General features: G+C 48.7%; 1 protein-coding gene across 1 annotated transcript in view; it reads left to right on the top strand.

Moving 5' to 3' along the window:
• Positions 1 to 16,082, top strand: part of EGFLAM (EGF like, fibronectin type III and laminin G domains) — a 129,776-nt gene that overhangs the window by 75,608 nt on the left and 38,086 nt on the right. The window contains exons 8-11 of the mRNA XM_059694912.1: positions 11,865 to 11,980; positions 12,554 to 12,869; positions 13,754 to 13,854; positions 15,155 to 15,255. Coding sequence (XP_059550895.1) covers positions 11,865 to 11,980; positions 12,554 to 12,869; positions 13,754 to 13,854; positions 15,155 to 15,255 — 634 coding nt within the window. The remainder of the gene's footprint in view (positions 1 to 11,864; positions 11,981 to 12,553; positions 12,870 to 13,753; positions 13,855 to 15,154; positions 15,256 to 16,082) is intronic.

Below are 16,082 nucleotides of genomic sequence, written 5' to 3'. Positions count from 1 at the left end.
TTTAGAGACCCCTGTGGTTCCGGCACATTCACACTGCTTATTTGCTTTTCGTTTAGACTGTTATTTTGTTTCCCAAACCCATTTTCCAATATATAAAATCTAATTACCGAGGAGCACTTATTTGGATCACAATAGATTCCGATATCAGAGCTACCGCTGTGAGAGTCTCCCGTGAGCCAGACACACACTGAGCACGTTACCGGGCAAACCCCATACTAATCCTCACAAACAACCTTGTGCTGGCGGAATGGTGTCCCTTCCCAGAGGTTTTTACACATGGAGTTTTTGAAGGGTTGTGGATTTTGCCAAGAATAAAAATTACAAAGCAGGATTTGAACTAGGGTTTGGCTGCCTGCAAAGCCACTTCCCTGAGTGAGATTCAAATTAAAGGTGGTTCTTATTCTTCTAATGCCAATAGCATGAGGATGGTAAGGTCAACAATTAAACGAAATGGACTGGGGAAGTTCTGGCAGCACAGGACAAACCTAAAAGATTTTTTTTTTCATTGAAAACTTGTGAGGTAGCCCTGGCTAGTGTGGCTCAGTTGGTTGGGCAACGTCCTGTGCACCAAAGGGTTGCTGGTTTGATTCCTGGTCAGGGCACATGCCGGGGTTGCAGGCTCCGTCCTAACTAGGGAGCATGCAGGAGGCAGCCAATTGATGTTTCTCTCACATCAATGATTCTCTCTCTCTCTGTCAAATGAATTGAAAAATATTTTAAAAACATGTGAGGTATACTGTACATCCATACCAGCCTGAATTCACCCAGTATTCATCGATATAGCCCCGGGATGTTGCAGCCTTGCAGCCAGCAGCTCTTCTGATTGGTTAGATCCTAGTCCAAACAGTGGTAAATCGTTTGAACGTGGCCTTGAAGGAATTTGTGAGAACAGTATTTCTACCCGTTGGGTTTTCCCACTCATTGCTCCTCTTCCTCCCCACCTCAGGGTCCTTCATACCTGGTTGTTTTTTTTTTTTTGCTGTGATGCCCCTTTTGCTCCCTAAACAGTGAACTTCAGTACAGAATGTTCAGGTTGACTACTGAGGCAGAGTGCCCAATGGGAACCTTAGATCCCACCCTGGATGCAGCCAATCACTGGACTTCCCTTGCCTATTTTAGCCTACGCCCTCCTCCTTCCAAAGGAAAAATAACACTTCCGCTCTCTTACTAACAAGCATTGACTTCCCGGGACCTATTCATGCCAGACCCTATTAGCAGCTTAATTGCTCAATGGGGCCGCTGGTAGAGCTCAGTAGCTTTTGTGTCAGTGGTTACCGAAAGCCAGGGCCAGCGTTTTCCTCCGTTAGCGCCCAGCCCAGTGAGGAGGGAGGAGGGTTTGAAGGCTTTGCTGGAGTGTTGCTAGGCATCCCAGCATCCCCATCCTAGCTCCACAAAGTCACTGTACAAGGACGAAGATCCCAGGATGTTTTAGTGTCCGTGTTTTCAAGTGAGAAATGGAGCATTTCACTGACCTTGACCAGTAGTGATGCTACCTGTGTTTACGTCCATCCTTGTACTGGAGACGGTCCTCCCAGCACCCATTCTGTTAGGAAACACGATCCGGTCCCTCACCCTATCCTGCTCGATTTTTTCAGGAATACCAACAACATTATAATTTGCCTCAGTGTTTCATGGCATTCTTTTATCCCCATGATTGATTTTATAGGTTAGCCGATCAGAACAGAGGGCCCTGTGGAACCTCACCGACATGGGTCCACGCGTGGCTTGGTAGGACATGTGTTTGCCCCACCAGGCAGCCACTTATTCTCTGGGAGCCAAGAAGGATGGAACGAGTAATACAAATGTGAACTATAAATAATAGAAAGGGCAGACGTCAGAAAGCGTTTTATTTTTACCAAAGACACATGAAATGAAATGAAAAACAACTCACATGTGTGACCAGCTTTAGGATCATAACAACCGTCCCTGAAAGGTTATCTCATCCTGGCTCCCTAAACCACTTAAACTCTTGTGTTCTATGCTCAGATACAGTCAGAGAGAAGGGAAATCGGTGCCCGCAGGGCAGTGCCCAGTAGGAAGTGTTCTTTTCTTCCTCTCAAAAGTCACTTTTCTCTTCCCCACCTGGGGACGTTTGCACCCTGTTTTCTCTGCTGGAACTCGCCCTCCCCAGATCCTCCCATGACCACCCCTCAGGCAGGCTTCCCTCTCACTGTTACCCCGGCCCCATTTCCTGCTTGACCTACTCTGTAGCCCTTTCACTGCCTGAAGCTATTTATTATCTGTATCGACCCTCCCGTATAAGCTCCAACTGGAGTTGGAATGCCTTGTTCAAGGTTGTGTTCCCAACACCCTGAACAAAGCAGGAGCTCAATAAATATTGATTGAGTACGTGAACGGCTGAATATGACTTAACACAGGGACTCCTATTAGGGGCCGGATAACTTTCCGCTGCTACTGTCTGGGGAATTCAGAGGAGATGGGAGGAGAAAGTTGGTCTAGAAACCTTTGGGTTGCACCAAAGGCAAAGTTTATAAGCAAAGTCGAACTCCCAGAATTGTGACACCAATAAAAACAAAGTAAATAAAGGAGGGAGGGAGGACAGAAGGACGGACAGGAGAAAGCGAATCCCTGGGGACTAAAGTTCAAGGCAATGAAGGTGGCAAAGAGGCGTTTGAGAGAAATCCCGGCGATCAAGAGTGTAAGTGAGGAAGAGAGACACTTTCTAACCAAGCCCTTGTTTTGCTCCTGTGCTATGTCTTGACCATTAAAATAAGCTTTATCATTTCTACACTAAATTTCCCCTCTAGTCCTAATAGGTCTGATTATGGTCTCAGAGCCTCAGAGATGCTTGGTTTGTTTGGTTTTTGCTGTATTCACCCCACAATCCAATTTCTTCAACAGTTTCAGAAACTCCTTCTTCTACTGAACTGAGACAAACCGAGCCTGGCTCAAAGCAATCAAATTTCTACACTAACCCTGACTCCACAATGTTCCCCGCCCCCCGCCCCCCCCCCCCATCCCCACCTTTACCCCACTTTTCTTCTCTCTACCTTCCTTACTCAGACGTCGCTCTTCAGCTTTTGCTGGTTGTATGTCTGTTTATATCCTGTGCCCCACAAGTGTCCATGTGTGAATCTGGCATTTACCCAGTCTTGCTCTGAGCTTTGGGCCCTTGTTTGTAATTGCCTTAACATCTCCCCAGAGACTAGCTCCGTTTGCTTGGGTTCCTGGGTAGATGTTGTCACTAAGTAGCCACAAAGTAGATGTCCTCTCTCCTGGTGATGAATGAGAGCTTCTGAATTGGCTGCAGCAGTGAGCAGAGGGGGAGGAAGTGGGGACAGAAGGTGGTGGCAGGCTCTGGGGGGCGGGGGGCAGGTAGGAAGCAATCAGAGAGGGACTGGGTTTTAGGTGGTTGGTTAGTTTCAGAAGGCTGCACATTTGGTCAGACTGGTGTGGCTCAGTGGTTGAGTGTCGACCTATGAACCAGGAGGTCATGGTTCGATTCCAGATCAGGGCACATGCCTGGGTTTTGGGCCCAATCCCCAGTAGGGGGCGTGCAGGAGGCAGCTGATCGATGATTCTCTCGCATCATTGATGTTTCTATCTCTCCCTCCCTCTTCCTCTCTCTGAAATCAATAAAATAATATTTTTTTCTTAAAAAGAAAAAAGAAGGTTGCAGATTTAAAAGACATCAGAGAATCCAAACTGCAAGGCACAATAAAATTTTATAACTCATTATGCAAGCACATCCTGGATCAGCCAGAAAGGGGGTCGGGGAGGAAAACCCCATAGTTAGTGTGTACCGCTGTTTTAATGTGTGTGTTTGCTTTTTATTTTTAACCTCCCACAAAGAACCATTCACTTAGACGAGGGGCAGCACATTTTTCTGAGGAGGGCGCCATAGTTACTCTGTTGGGATTTTCAGGCACCTCTGCGTGGAAGCAGCCACAGACGATAAATAATGTGTGTGCCCATGTTCCAATAAAACTTTATCAGTGGACACTGAGATGTATATTTCATATGGTTTTCATGTGTTACAAAAGATTTTATCTTTTCAAACCCTTTTTTCAACCATTTAAGAATGTGAAAACTAGATTTTTGACTCCTGCATTGTTAAATGATTAAAGAAGACAATCGTATATAATAAAAGGCTAATATGCAAATAGACTGAACGCCAGAATGACCAGTCGCTATGATGTGCACTGACCACCAGGGGGCAGACGCTCAATGCAGAAGCTGCCCCCTGATGGGCAGTGCTCTCCCACAGAGGGAGCACTGCTCAGCCAGAAGCCGTGAGGTGGTGGGAGCCTCTCCTGCCTCCACAGCAGCACTAAGGATGTCCAACTGACGGTTTAGGCCCGCTCCCCATGGGGGACCTCCCCCCAAGTGCAAGAATTTTGTGCACCCAGGCCTCAAGTTTAGGTGATAAAAGCCAAGTTTATCCCACACTGCCTGGAGCAGGCAGTCTCCATTCTCAAAGGTCCCTAGAACTGGAAGGAAGCTGGGCAGAAGCAGGGAGCTTACAGGATAAAGAACAAGAGAGGGAGAAGCAGAAAGTGGCTAAGGAAGGGGGAAATTGTGCAGTGCTGAGCTGGCTTGGCGTTTGCGGATTGGCTGGCACACAGCCGGTGGCTCTGGTCCAGCGGAGCATCTGCAGGGACCCTGAGCATGCGTTTGCTGGGGTGGCGCCCGGCAGGAGCGGCTGCGTCTTGGGTCGTGACCTTTCAACAGTACAAAGCAGGTGGCAGTCAGATTTGGCCTCTGGGGCATCGTTAGCTGAACTCAGGAGGGTCTCCAGGAAATGCGGGGAATCCTCTTATGGGTAGCAATTTTGCCAAACTTGGAAGGAATCAGTTCGTGCATATGAATGAAATTGTCACCTTGAAAGGTATCCCTGCAATTCACACGCATGTTCTCACACAAGTATCAGACCTGGAGAGCCTGCGAGCCAAGGGTTTTCAGGCAGGTCTGTGCTGCTCTTGCGGCCGGGAGAGGAGCGGAGGGAGGGCTTGCTTCCTCGGCATTGCTCCGGGAGCTTGGAATAAGTAGGCCCATAAATCGGCGAGCTCGTGGATTTGTAAATCTCCGGAAGGTGAGACGAACGAGGAGACGGAGGAAGAACAAGTCGTTTGTTTCACTCAGCGCCTCGGCAGTCTGCATTCTAAGTGTGCAGCTCGACGCAGACATAACTTCGGGTCTGACTTTGCATCCGGGCGCGCTCACAGCCCTCGATTCTGCACCTGCTGCAGCCTCCACACGTGTAAATCTGGGTGACAGCCTGTTCCCACACTTTATTGGCTCTGAAGGAAATGATTCACTTTGCTGTTTAAACGCCGGCTACCTGTTTCTTGCTCCTCTGAGGCCTTCTACGTCTTCCATCACCAGGCAGTTACTTAGAATCAGTACACCGAGATCTTACCCCCTCTGGCTAGTTAGGGGAGAGAGACTAAGGCAAATGGGAAGCAAATATAATTTCCCAAACAAAAGGCATTTGCGGTGCTCTGGGTCAGCCGCAGCCCCTGTCAATCAGCCAGCCGCCGGGTGGGCCGCATGCTTACTCCTCCCTGTCTCAATGGATCTGTACACATTAATATGTTGACGTGAGTTCACACAAGCGTTAACGATTTTTCCTTTGTTTCCGTCCATTTTCTTGTTACCCGTTTTGTTCTCTTTCTCTTGGACTCCTCATTCCATGGTTAATCGTTACTGCCCTTCCCGTGGGGGCACTTACTGCTTTTCCACAATCCTCCATTCAGATGTTGTCTTAGCATCCCAGCTCCTAGATCACTTAGGCTCTCGGATGGGCCACAGTCCTGGGTTAGCTCAGAGAAGTTATAGGGAATCAGCCCAACACAGCGAGAGACGTCCGGGGTGGGGGTGGGGCGCACAGTGACAGACATATGGGAGGACACAGTGAGAGACGCACAGGAGGGACACAGGCCTGCTGGCCAGGTCAGCTGGATCTCATCCAATTATGCAGCCAAACGTGGAACAAATAGGTACAAACATGTCCAGGTCAGAGACAACCCTGGGAGAAGAGACGGCTTTCCTAATGATTTCAGGTGTCATCAGGCTCCTGGCAGGAAACAGAGGCACGCGCAGTTGGGTCATTTGAAATGAGGTTAGCGAAGGGACTATTTGCACAAGTTCTGACAGGCGCCAGGAAGTGAAGAGGAAGCAATTACCAGCTTCTGGAGACAGACAGGGAGGGCCATCGGGCAAGGGCTGTGACTTTCGGACACGTGTCCAGTGACAATCTCTTAGGATGGAGGTTGCTCTGACTCATTTTCCTCCCTCCTCCCGCCTCCTGCAGGGGCTTCCCGATGGGCAGAGCACAGTGCGAGCCAGATAGGTCAGTCTCCGGGGGCCCAGGACGCAGTGGAGAAGAGGAGGGTGGCTCTGGGGGCATCGGCAATAGTATCATCTCCTATAAGTAAGAGAATGGTGCCTTTTATGTCGGTTCCAAAACCATGAATCATGTTTTGGTCCTTCACTCTTATAGACTTAGGCATAGACCTTATCTCATTCATCTTTGCCTGTTGAGCATATTACAATGAACGTAGGACATCGTCAGAGCTCACAGTCGAATGCTGTTGGTTGAGGGTTTGTGAACTCAGAGCTGGGAAGGACTGCCTCAGTCAGCCCGTGAGGAAGCAGGCCCGAGTGACCTGGCAGCCTTCTCAAGGTCACCCCAGGGCAGGTCCTGGGCAGAACCCAGGCTGCCATTCCCTTGTGAGGGGGAGTCCCACTTTCTAAAGAATCAGTCTCCCACGATATTTTACACCATATCCATCAATTCTTCCAAACTAATATTTAGTGCCTACTGTGTGCCAGGCACTGTTTCAGATGCTGAGAATTCAGCCGTGAACAAGACTGACAAAAGGAACCCTGACCTCACAGAGCTCACGTTCTAGCCATGTGGACAGACAGAGAACAGATAAATCTAAACATGTAGATAGCATGGCAGAGGGAGAAAACAAAACAGGGAAGGTGACGGGCAGTCAGAGAAAGAAAGCCTCCTGAGAAGGTGACATTTGAGCCAGAAGAACAGGGTGGCCTCTCTGGGTAGATCCTGGATCAATTATCTTCCTACCTAGCCAGCCAGCCAGCCAGCCAGCCAGCCCTTTGTGGGAGGAGCGTTGCAGGCAGATGCCGGGGTCCTGACGCAGGTGCATCCTGGGGCGGCCCTTGTTGGGGGGGGGGGGAAGGGAGGTCTGTGTGGCCAGATTGGTAGGTCCTCCGAGGGAGAAGAGTGGAAGGAGATGAGGTCACAGTTGGTGGTGGCTGATTAGGACCTAGGAGGCCACAGGAGGCCACTGGACTTTGCTCTAGCTCAAAGAGAGATGGGAAGACCGGAAGATGGGTGGAGGGTGGAGGGAGGCGCTTGATCAGGTTTCAGCAAATTCCCTCTCACTGGTTTGTGAAGGCAGGACGCCAGAGGGGCAGGGGCAAGAGCAGGGAGGCCAATGAAGGAAGCCGTCCTAATAATCCCAAATCAGAAAAACTCTTTTGTAGTCTCTAAATAGAAAACGTAATCCATACTTATTATTAGAAAAAAAAGTACAAACAACATACAAAAGTGCAAAAAATAAAAACTATGTCTGATCTCAGCATCCCGGCATAACCGCTACTCACAATTTGATATATAATCTTACAGAATTGTTCTTAATCTAACGATAAGGTCATAGTACATGTGTACTTTTTTGTATAACAAAATGCTATCTACGTCTCTGAATATAAGTAAATACAGGCCTAACACATTAATTTTAATAACCATGGTGCATTCCATTATAAAGCTCTACCCCATTTATTTACTAATTCTTTATCGATGGGCATTTAGCTCGTTTCACTATTGCACGCAGAGCGGGGCCGCTCGGCAGTGTCCTGGTTTGTCCTTTGGCTTGTCCAGGTTCTTATTCCCCCTTTCGCTATCTCCACGGAGCACAGTGGGTCAGGATGGTACCGTTCTCTGCTTTTATTGATGGAGGGACTAGTGTGCACAGCCATTGGCAATGTGGGTGGCATTTGACACCACGTCTCTTACCTGCTAGCCTAACCTTTAGTATTTTGGTAAGTACTATCCATAGTTAAGCACACGTTTGAGAGTTGTTGTTTTTTACCAGAAGAAAAAAGCCATCTGCTATGAGGACGAAACTACCCATTGTTTAAGCTCGGGTCTCCTATTGGACGTTTTGGTGGTTCCAGCTGCTCGTTCCCACCTGCGTGGAGAGCAGAGACCTGTGACTCTAATCCTAGTGTCCACCACGTTTACAAATGTGAATGCTTGCCCATTCCGGCCCAGTGGAAAGTTGCCCCCAGCAGTCGTCTGGATCACACAGTCATGAGGGATTCCAGAGCCCAACGGATTCTGAGGATCAGCTACATAAGGAAACCTTTGGAGCAGTGGTCACCAGCCAGTGGTCCATTAGGGAATGACCCACAAATGCTCCTCAGGAGCAAGCAGGAAGAGGCACCCCCAGATGGCGGCAGTTTCCAAGTAGCCCAGCAGGTGGCGATAGGGCACAGACTCTCAGAGCCCTGGGAGCCCTTTAGAATTAGTTTGGAGCCACTTGAAATGGTTGAGATGCCTTTACCAGCCATGGGCAAACTACGGCCCGCGGGCTGGATCCGGCCCGTTTGAAATGAATAAAACTAAAAAAAAAAAAAAGACCATACCCTTTTATGTAATGATGTTTACTTTGAATTTATATTAGTTCACACAAACACTCCATCCATGCTTTTGTTCCGGCCCTCCGGTCCAGTTTAAGAACCCATTGTGGCCCTCGAGTCAAAAAGTTTGCCCACCCCTGCTTTAGACAAACAAACACAGGTTTTGTAGGATAAAAGCCATCCTTAATTTATGAATAGAAATTTGCATTTTGTGCATTCGTTTTTCTTATAGCGCAGTACCCTTGAACTTGTTTTGCATTCAGTCCATGGTTTGACTGTTCTGGTTCTAAATAAATGCCTCCCTTTTAATGTTCTCTTTTCCTAATTAACAAAGTGCTAAGTCTAAAGAGATAAGTTATGCCCTTTAATTATAATAGCCCCAGGCTACTGGCAGAATTCTTATCGCTGGCTTGGACTGCACGTTCTGTCTTCACTAAGAAATAGTGTGAGTAAAAGCTTCATGTCAGTGCTGGGTCTGAGATCTGAGGCAGCAGGCCCGGCAGGACCCAGCAGCCGCAAGCTGGGTTCCTGGCGTCTCCCGGTCATGCTGCGCCTGGTCCTCCCTGGACACATTTCCTTCCGATCAAAACTGGAAAGTGACTGTTAGCCTGGGTTAGTGTGAGAGATGCGGAGTTTGAGATGCTGCAAAGAGTACTTGAGGACAGCACCGGGAGTCCAGAATTCCAGATCAGCTCTGCCGCCAATGAGCTGCCTCTCTGGGCCAGTCCCATGGACTCCGAGCAGCAGTTTACTCCTCTGTACAATGGACTAGTAGCTGATCGCTAAGGTCTGGCTACAAAAGTCAAAATGTCTTGGACTCTGAGTCTTGGTAATTCCATATTCCTTTCCCCGCTCTTATCTCACAGTCTCTCTGTCCCCAAACTGAGAAGGAACTTCTGGTTTCTAGGAGATACGTTCTATACAGTGCTGAAACAGAGCAGCTTTTATCCACTGAGTCATAGGTGCTTTATTTTACTTGTCAAGATGAGCAGAATCGAGCCATTTCCATTCTCCTCATGGTGCCATTTGGTACCTGCAGCCACACGTCCAGGTCCTTTTCTCAAAGGACTTTCCTTTAAGAAGGACTTGCTAGGATGGGTTAGGGGGCAGGACACCACTTCTCCTTCTGTGGCCTCAGTTCACTCTGAAATGAGAAGCTGTGACTGGGAGGTATCTAATGTCTCTTTCAATACTAAGCTTCTAGACTGAGTAGGGGGAAGGGATGGGAACGGTGGCAGTTTTGAGGGAATGTCTTTGGATTTGGGGGCAAAGTCTCACCATGGAAGGCTTCCTCTCCACGCGTGTCCCACTGGGCCAGGACGGACAGACAGGGTCCACCGTGCTGTGGAGCATCGCAGGAGTGTCGGGTGGAGACCTTGGTCGTTGGTGACTATGTGACATGTTAGTTAAGCGGAGGATGGGAAGGAATAACAACAGTCTGAAGTATGGGTCTGCCCTCAAGGGGTTCACAGCCAAGTTGGGAAACACCAGGGCAATATTCTGAGGCCGGGAGTTCAGAAGGTATAACTACTATCTTAATCGTCTATTGATTTCATCAAGCTATGGGAGCTGAGTGTGAGCTTACACTCAGGGGCAAATGTCGGTGTGTGGGCAGCCCCACCCAGGAGGAGGAGGAGGAGGAGTGTCCTACAGGTCTCAGCAGCTCCATCTTTTGTGGAGTCACCATTTCTTCTCCAAAAGAGTCTGATGTTTTCTTCTTAAACCATCACTTGCTTTGGATCTTTGGATGATGCCCCGTGGTCTCCACAGAATGTGTGTAGCTGGAGAAATGGGAGGCTATGCAGAAGGAGGTAGAAGAGGGAACAGGAGGGCAATGTGGAGAAGAGCACTGGGCAAAGTCTTTATTCAGGAGTCAACTGGTAGACCAGCTTGTGTGCTAAGACTTTTGAAGGAGGAGGGGGGGGCGGGAGTGGGGGGAATCTGAAGACACAATTTGCAATCAAAGAGATTCCAAGGATAAATTCTAGCTTTGCCATCTACCATCTCTATGCCTCTAAGCAAGTTCTTTCATCTTTCTGAGTTTAAATCCCCACATGGTAAAATGGGAGTAATAACGCCAATTTCAGAGGATTTCATGAGGAGTAACAGAAACAATGTCTGAAAAACAATTGGCATATAAAATACACATACACATACACACATATGTATGTATGTATTTCAGAGAGGAAGGGAAAGGGAGAGAGAGATAGAAACATCAATAATGAGAGAGAATCATTGATTGGCTGCCTCCCGCATGCCCCACACTGGGGATCGAGCCTGCAACTTTGGCCAGGGACTTTTTTAGAAAAACATATATAAAACATATAAGCCTAATATGAACACTCACATGTACCCAACACCTGTCTTAATGAATAGAATATTAGAGAGCATTCTTGAAGGCCCTGGAATGCCTCCTGCACGTCCTTCTCCTAACCTTCCACGGGTATTTTTTGTCACTGTCTTAATCATTTAAACTACATATCTATGTATTCTTATTACATAATATATTAAGGTCTGCTTGCTGTTGACTTTTATATAAATGGCATTACTCTGGATGTGTTTTGTGTTTGTGTTTGTTTTTGTTTTATTTTTGCGACTTGTATTTCTAATGTGAAATGATGTGAGAGGAAGCCATGCTGATGCATTATTAAATGCTCATTCATTCATTTCCCCTGCTACGTAGTCTTCCTCTCTGTAGAGACACCATAATTCGTTTATTCTCTCTTGAGAGATATTATACATAACAAATGTGAGATCTTGTTTTCTGTTACAAATTCTAATGCTATGAACATGTTTTGCATGTCTCCCAGTACATGTGTTTCCAGGTTTTGTACGTTAGGGTAAGATTGCTGGGCCCAAAGGAATCAATGTTTTCTACTCTATAAAACATTGCCAAGTGTTTTGCAGAATGGCGTACACGCCTAACGTCAGTGACTATGGGTGCCCATTGATCCCATCCTTGGTGATGTTTTTTTGTTGCTCAGCTTTTACATGTTTGCCAGTCTTGTCGGTATAACATGGCAGCTCTTTCTGGGTCTGATTGGCACTGTCTTGATTACTTATGAGATGAACCCTGTTTTGTACTTTTTGGTCATGATCCTTCATCTTCAGTGTTGAGTTTTTTGAGTGCCCACCACATCCCAGTGTCTTGGGCACAGCTGCGTGCGACTGGATTAGGGTGGACGAGGGGTGAAGGGCGTGTTGACGGCAGTGTGCTTCTTTTCTCTGCAAAGGCCCCGAGGAGGAGGGAAGTGGCCGCTACGGACCCCATTATCTAACGAACACGGGAGTCAGCGAGGATGACGAGGGATTTGAAGACGACTTAGATTTGGATATTTCCTTCGAGGAGGTAACAAAAATCTCTGCTATTAAAACCCAGGTGTTTTGTGTGTGTTTTTTCTTGCTGAACAAGGTAATTTGGCCAATGGGCTATGGAGCATTTTACATAAAACTGACGTCAATGGGCCTTGAACATACCCATCCCCTCTGACCATTAGGCTCCAGGCGATCATAAATGAGTAATAACTAAATGCCAACCGTGCTGATGTTCTGTGGGCATTCCTGCCTCCCGACTTCCAACCTGGCCGAAACATACTGAGATTTCCCACCACGTAAAATTTTACACAGTTAGGTATTATAAGGAAATGAGCAGGTCCTTGACAATTCCATCTTCGTGATATTGTAATAAGAAGAAGAATAAACAACCATATATCAGCTTTACTGCTGATTTTCTGACTAATACAAAGCAAGGTACCAAAAGTCCTTGAGCCTCAAGTTCTTTAGCCGTAAACTGGGGTCGGGACTGTCTGCCCCACCTACATCCCGGGGTATCAAAAGTGACCGTGTTTTCAAGGATTAGGCATCCATCATAATAAGGCTGTCTAATTCCTGGTGCGCCTTCTCAATCCTTTTCTGGCTGTAGGTTAAACCACTTCCTGCTACCAAAGAAGGGAATAAAGTGTTGGTGGAATCCAAGTTTGTGCCAAGATCAAATCCAAAGACCGTTGCGAGGCTTGTCTCCCCGACTCCAGCCTCTCTCCCTCCGGCTCCGGTGGCTCCCCAACCCACTCCGCTGAAGAGAGAAGGAAAGAATGGCATGCCTGCGATGCCCAGGCTCTTTGACAAGCCGTGCGATGAAACTCTCTGCCCCATTGACAGCTTTTGTGCCAATGACTACACCTGGGGGCGCTCACGGTGCCACTGCTACCTGGGCAAAGGCGGTGAGAGCTGCTCAGAAGGTAGGCCCTCAGTGGGGCAAGGACACGGTGGTGGGTTGGCCCCACTGGAAACCAGAGGGCAGGTTTGCTGTCCACCTGTGGTTTCTTCTAACCCTTTGTCTAAGATAAGCCTCTTCTTTTTTAAAAATATGTTTTCATTGATTTCAGAGAGGAAGGGAGAGGGAGAGAGAGATAAAAATATTAATGATAAGATAGAATCATAGATTGGCTGCCTCTTCCATGCCCCACACTGGGGATCGGGCCCGCAACCCGGGCATGTGCCCTGACCGGGAATCAAACCGTGACCTCCTGGTTCATAGGTCGATGCGCAACCGCGGAGCCACGCCAGTTGGGCATAAGATAAGCCCCTTCTTCCCTGCATAAGTCATTACATAAGCTACACAGGGCAAACATGAGTCCACTCTGTGCGTCTAGTTAGAGAGCAGCCCTCCTCTCAGTGTGCCAACGGGGAATACCTTTGGTGCAATGAAGAAGTCACCCCGGTGGCCTCGGGGGAGTGGGCTTTCCTCTCATCACAGCTCCACTGAAGAAAGTGCCGCGGGACATGTGCATGCAGATTGGGGAAGGGCTTAGTGGAGCCCACGTGCAGCGCGCAGACGCACCGCTGCAAAGCAGGCGCCGGGGATCAGGCAGCCACCGTTCCTGTGTAGGGAAGCGGGCGACAGTCTCCAAAGGCCAGGTTCTCCCTGAGAACCCCAGGAGCTCAGAGTCCCCAGCAGCGCGGAGTCCGGGTGTGACAAGCAGAGAGAAGAAGAGAGTGAGCGAGGCTGAGCCGATGGGTGGTTTCACTCAGGGACCCCCACGCAGCGGCGCGCGTTGATTTTTGCATTTGAAGAAGAAGAGGGGGGACGGCCTGTTTCCGTGTTGTCTTTTCCTCTTTTCAGATGTTGCTATACAGTTCCCCCAGTTCTTCGGCCACTCCTATGTAACCTTTGACCCTCTGAAGAACTCCCATCAGGCATTTCAGATCACTCTGGAATTCAGGGTAAGAGAGATTCCTTGTTTGATGAGTGTCCATTGGACGTCCTATCACAGGAGGGAGGAGGGGAGGAGGGAGGGCCTGGGAGGTAAGTAGCAAAGGTCAGTATGACACAGAGCCTGTCCTGAAACCCGTTCCCAGGGTGTAGCAGGGACGACGGGCCCATTCACACATTCAAGGGCGCCAGTGAGGGGGTGGGTGCCGTGTGCTATTCAACTGTGCAGGTGGCTGGCCTGAGGGTGCCCAGAGGGAAGGTTTGGGTCCCAGCCATGTTGCTCATAACAGGGGCTCCTCCCTGGCCAGGACGTCAGAAGGCATAATGCATTCTCATTCCAAAACCGCTTTTAAAGGGAGACCAGATGTCTGCCCTCGTTGCTGCGGCTGTAGCGGAACAGATAAAAGCTGAAATGTGCCTCCCTGGCATAGAGTGAGGCCAGTAGATGCCCTCCGCTCTGAACATCTGCAGATAGAATCCAGTCGCGACTTCAGCTTAAAGTGGTTCTTCTGTGTATCTCAGACGACACAAAAATGTCTGGAGACCTGGAAACGAGTCCCCTTTGAGGTCATGGTCACAATGTGTTGTTGTTGTTTTTAATTGACTTTAGAAAGAGAGGAAGGGAGAGGGGGAGAGAGAACCACCGATTTGTTGTTCCACTCATTCATGCACCCACTGGTTGATTCCTGTGTGTGCCTGAGCGGGGATCGGACCTGCAACCCTTGTGCATCAGGACGATGCTCCAGCCAGCTGAGCTACCCGGCCAGGGCGTGGTTGCTATGCTGAGTGTCCAGGAGATGATGGGTCGCACTCCAGGAGAGCCAGCATGGGTGGAAAGCAAACCAGCCTGTCAGATGGGCTCTTTTCACTGTCCTGTCCCCCTGAGAGAAGGGGAGGAGCAGATTTGCATGCTTCTCAGAGGGAGGGAAGTAAAAACCAAAATAAAGGAAAACCACAGGCTGCTGCTGGAGAGAAGAACATTGATGAGACAAGAGCAGCCTGTCCGTGGCCCTGGTCTCTGCCGCGGTTTCCCTGAGGCTCTGCTGGTGGGTCCAGGGAACAAACAAAGAGCAGGTCGAACACGAGGCGGCCTCCCCTTTGTCGCCTCCTTGACATTCCTCACACAGTTTGTGCCATTGCCGTCGGGGTGCTGGGACCAGGTACCTGGGGAGTCACTGGGCTCCACGTGCTTGTCCCTTTGGTAGGCCCGCACAGGAGAACGCTCAGGGTTCAGGCTCATGAGTGTTTCCAGGTAGCGTGTGACGGACCAGGCGGTGCTCATGGTCCCCGTGGCTTTTGTTCATCCGACAGGCAGAGGCGGAGGACGGCTTACTGCTCTACTGTGGGGAGAGCGAACATGAGCGGGGCGACTTCATGGCCCTGGCCATCATCCGACGCTCACTCCGATTCAGGTAACTCCGCCCAAAGCCCACAGATACTGTAATGCCACCTTATGTTATATTTCCATTTTTATAGTGTGAAAAAAGTAAATGCAGATGGTGTTTGTTTTTTTTAATGTTTTTATTGATTTCAGAGAGGAAGGGAGAGGGAAAGAGAGATAGAAACATCAATGATGAGAGAGAATCATTGACCAGCTGGATCCGCACACCCCACACTGGGGGTCGAGCCCACAACCCAGGCATGTGCCCTGACCTGGAAATGAATCATGACCTCCTGGTTCATAGGTCGATACGCAACCACTGAGCCATGCAGGCTGGGCCAGAATGGGTTTTTGTAGACAGGGAATGGTGTGCATAAGGTGAACGTGGGCCAGTTTAGTAAATACTGGAGCATCAGGGCCCCAGGTGACTTTTGCAGAATCAGGTACCTGACAACCATTCATTCATTCAACAGCAAGTGTTTCTTGAGCATCCACATGTGGGCAGATTGAAGATAACCAGACCGACTAGACAGATGTCGTCCCAGAGAACAAGCCCTAGCTCAGTGATGGCGAACCTTTTGAGCTCGGCGTGCCAGCATTTTGAAAAACCCTAACTTAACTCTGGTGCCGTGTCACATATAGAAATTTTTTGATATTTGAAACCATAGTAAAACAAAGATTTATATTTTTGATATTTATTTTATATATTTAAATGCTATTTAACAAAGAAAAATCAACCAAAAAAATGAGTTCACGTATCACCTCTGACACGTGTGTCATAGGTTCGCCATCACTGCCCTAGCTCTTCCGTGCACACATTCAAGCTGCCCCTGGTGCTTGTAAACCTAATTCTGAGCG

Source organism: Myotis daubentonii, chromosome 4 (assembly GCF_963259705.1).
Source record: "Myotis daubentonii chromosome 4, mMyoDau2.1, whole genome shotgun sequence".
NCBI classification, from domain to species: domain Eukaryota; kingdom Metazoa; phylum Chordata; class Mammalia; order Chiroptera; family Vespertilionidae; genus Myotis; species Myotis daubentonii.
The sequence above is the reverse complement of the archived record's forward strand: the minus strand, read 5'-3'. Positions and strand labels throughout refer to the sequence as shown.